General features: G+C 43.9%; 1 protein-coding gene across 1 annotated transcript; it reads left to right on the top strand.

Moving 5' to 3' along the window:
- The first annotated feature begins 268 nt into the window (after positions 1-268).
- nkx2.7 (NK2 transcription factor related 7) lies at positions 269-1,812 on the top strand. The gene is made up of 2 exons (XM_072386837.1): positions 269-524; positions 1,243-1,812. Exons 1-2 carry the CDS (start codon positions 269-271, stop codon positions 1,794-1,796), a joined length of 810 nt encoding a protein of 269 aa, XP_072242938.1. The 3' UTR covers positions 1,797-1,812.
- Positions 1,813-2,223: the final 411 nt, after the last annotated feature.

Here is a 2,223-nt window from a genome sequence, read left to right as displayed (position 1 = left end):
TTAATTAGGCTTCTTAATGACACCAGCTCACACTGACAGAAGAGAGGACATGGCGAGATGTGTTGCTGTAAGGTGAGAAGACAAGGAGCTCACTGGGTGTTGGTCAGCATTTCAGACGGGTGCTGATACCTATCTCTCCCTTGTTCATTAGCCGCGGGACCCTTGAATGATTTAAATCTCCCCTCACTCATCAGTCAGTGAAGAGTTCCGTCCGGCAGCATCAGCAGCAGCTCCAGATTGGCAAGGTTGGAAAACACAGTTGAATCTAATGGTCAGGAGGATGCATCCCAGTTCAACTACCTCAACGCCTTTTTCTGTAAAGGACATTTTAAGGCTAGACCACCACTATGAAAATGATTTTCTGATGACTGATCAGGTCGTCCCGATGCATCATCACCAGCACGTGAGCGCTGCGTCCAGAAGCGGTGAATTCTACGACTGTCAGAGTGAACAGTGCGACTCTGGGGCGCAGGGAAAGCTCAACTCTCACAACTCAGCTGCGGCAGAAGAGATTCATGAAAAGGGTGAGACGACGCAGCCCACAGAACTGGCAGAATAACTTCTGGTTTGTTTGCTTTCAAGATAGACGTTTAGTGGTTTGACTAAATTGAACGTGGATGCAAAACCACGCGGCCTGCACGAACCCTCACGCTTCCATTTCCCATCTCGCTCCACCTGCGACAGGAAATTCTAAAAGGCATTTGACTTTAATAAGTGCAAGGGATGGTCTCCACCAACGCATCCAAAAGTAGACAAATCATCTACATTATAAGCAGCCCTTTCTTATGGTTGAGAGGTGCTGTATGCGGGGCTATAAAACCATTTATTCCACCTATGAATAAGAGAAAACTGTAAGTCAGGTAAAGGCCGACAGACTTTAAATTAAAACAACAACTAGTTGTGAATGTATATAAATATATTACGTTTCTTATTTTAGATACCAAAAACTCATGTAATATTTTAGGTTGTTTAATTTTCCACAGGTGCAGAAATATTCGACTGGTGAAATAATTCGATTTTCTTTTAAATTCTATGGGATATAGCGTTCACTCTGATTTTATAGTGACAGTTTGGTAAATAGCAAGGATACAGAGAAAAGAAAAGTAAAACTTTAGAAGTCTTCCTCACAAAATCATGTTTAGTTTCGTAGAAAACAAACTATTAAGCAGCCATAATGTGAACTGTCAAAGTTACGTGAATTTGAGGGGCTTTTTGTTCAACTTTTTCCCCCCTGATGTACAGAGATGAGCGGTCCTGACAGCTCGCCTGACTGTGACAACGAAGCCAAAAGCAGAGCGAAGCTGCGCAGGAAGCCCCGGGTCCTCTTCTCTCAGTCCCAGGTGTCCGAGCTGGAGAAGCGCTTCCGACAGCAGCGCTACCTGTCCGCCCCGGAGAGGGAGCACCTGGCACACACGCTCAAACTCACCTCCAACCAGGTCAAAATCTGGTTTCAGAACCGGAGGTACAAATGTAAGCGTCAAAGGCAGGACAAGTCTCTGGAGCTGGCGGGTTATCCACCTGCACCGAGGCGGGTGGCGGTGCCGGTGCTGGTGCGGGACGGGAAGTTCTGTAGCGCAGCGTCCCATTCAGCACCGTATAACGTGACAGTTGGACACTATAATCCAGTGTTCGGGTGCGGAAACTGCAGCTTGTACGGATGCGCTTATCACAGTGCGTCACCTCCAGCGAGCCTGAGCGCCGCACAGATGTCCAGCAGCCAGCTGGTGGATTTAACAAGCAGCACCGAGGGGCCCCTCAACCACGGACAGCTTCAGGCCTCGTTTGCTTGGTGTTAGAGGATCTTTGTTAAATATTGGCCATCAAAAACTTTATTTTCAAATGTTTATTGTAGGCTATGTTCTGTGTGGAATATACTATGAGTTTTGTCTCTTTGAAACTCCCGACGAACTTAAAAAGCATGACGATTCCCACTCCTGAGGAATAACGTCAATTATCCCCCTTTTTTAAAAAAAGTTTTTCTTTCATTGTATATTTTACACGTAAAATAACAGATGTGGGTTTTTTTAATTAAAGATTTAAGAAATGCAGTAATGGTTATAACATGTTTCTGTTATTCAAGCTAAATTCTTGAAGATATGCCTCTAAAATGCTTTCCATAATATCTGGTCATTTGTGACAGTATTTTAAAATCTTTTTTTTTCCTAAATAATTTGTCTTCAGATAAGATTAATCACAAATATTCATTCTTAAATATCAGAATGG

The sequence above is a fragment of the Leuresthes tenuis genome, unplaced genomic scaffold (assembly GCF_036924035.1).
Source record: "Leuresthes tenuis unplaced genomic scaffold, fLeuTen1.0.hap1 SCAF_6, whole genome shotgun sequence".
Taxonomy (NCBI): domain Eukaryota; kingdom Metazoa; phylum Chordata; class Actinopteri; order Atheriniformes; family Atherinopsidae; genus Leuresthes; species Leuresthes tenuis.
Note: the sequence above shows the minus strand (reverse complement) of the source record. Positions and strands in the feature narration are given on the sequence as shown.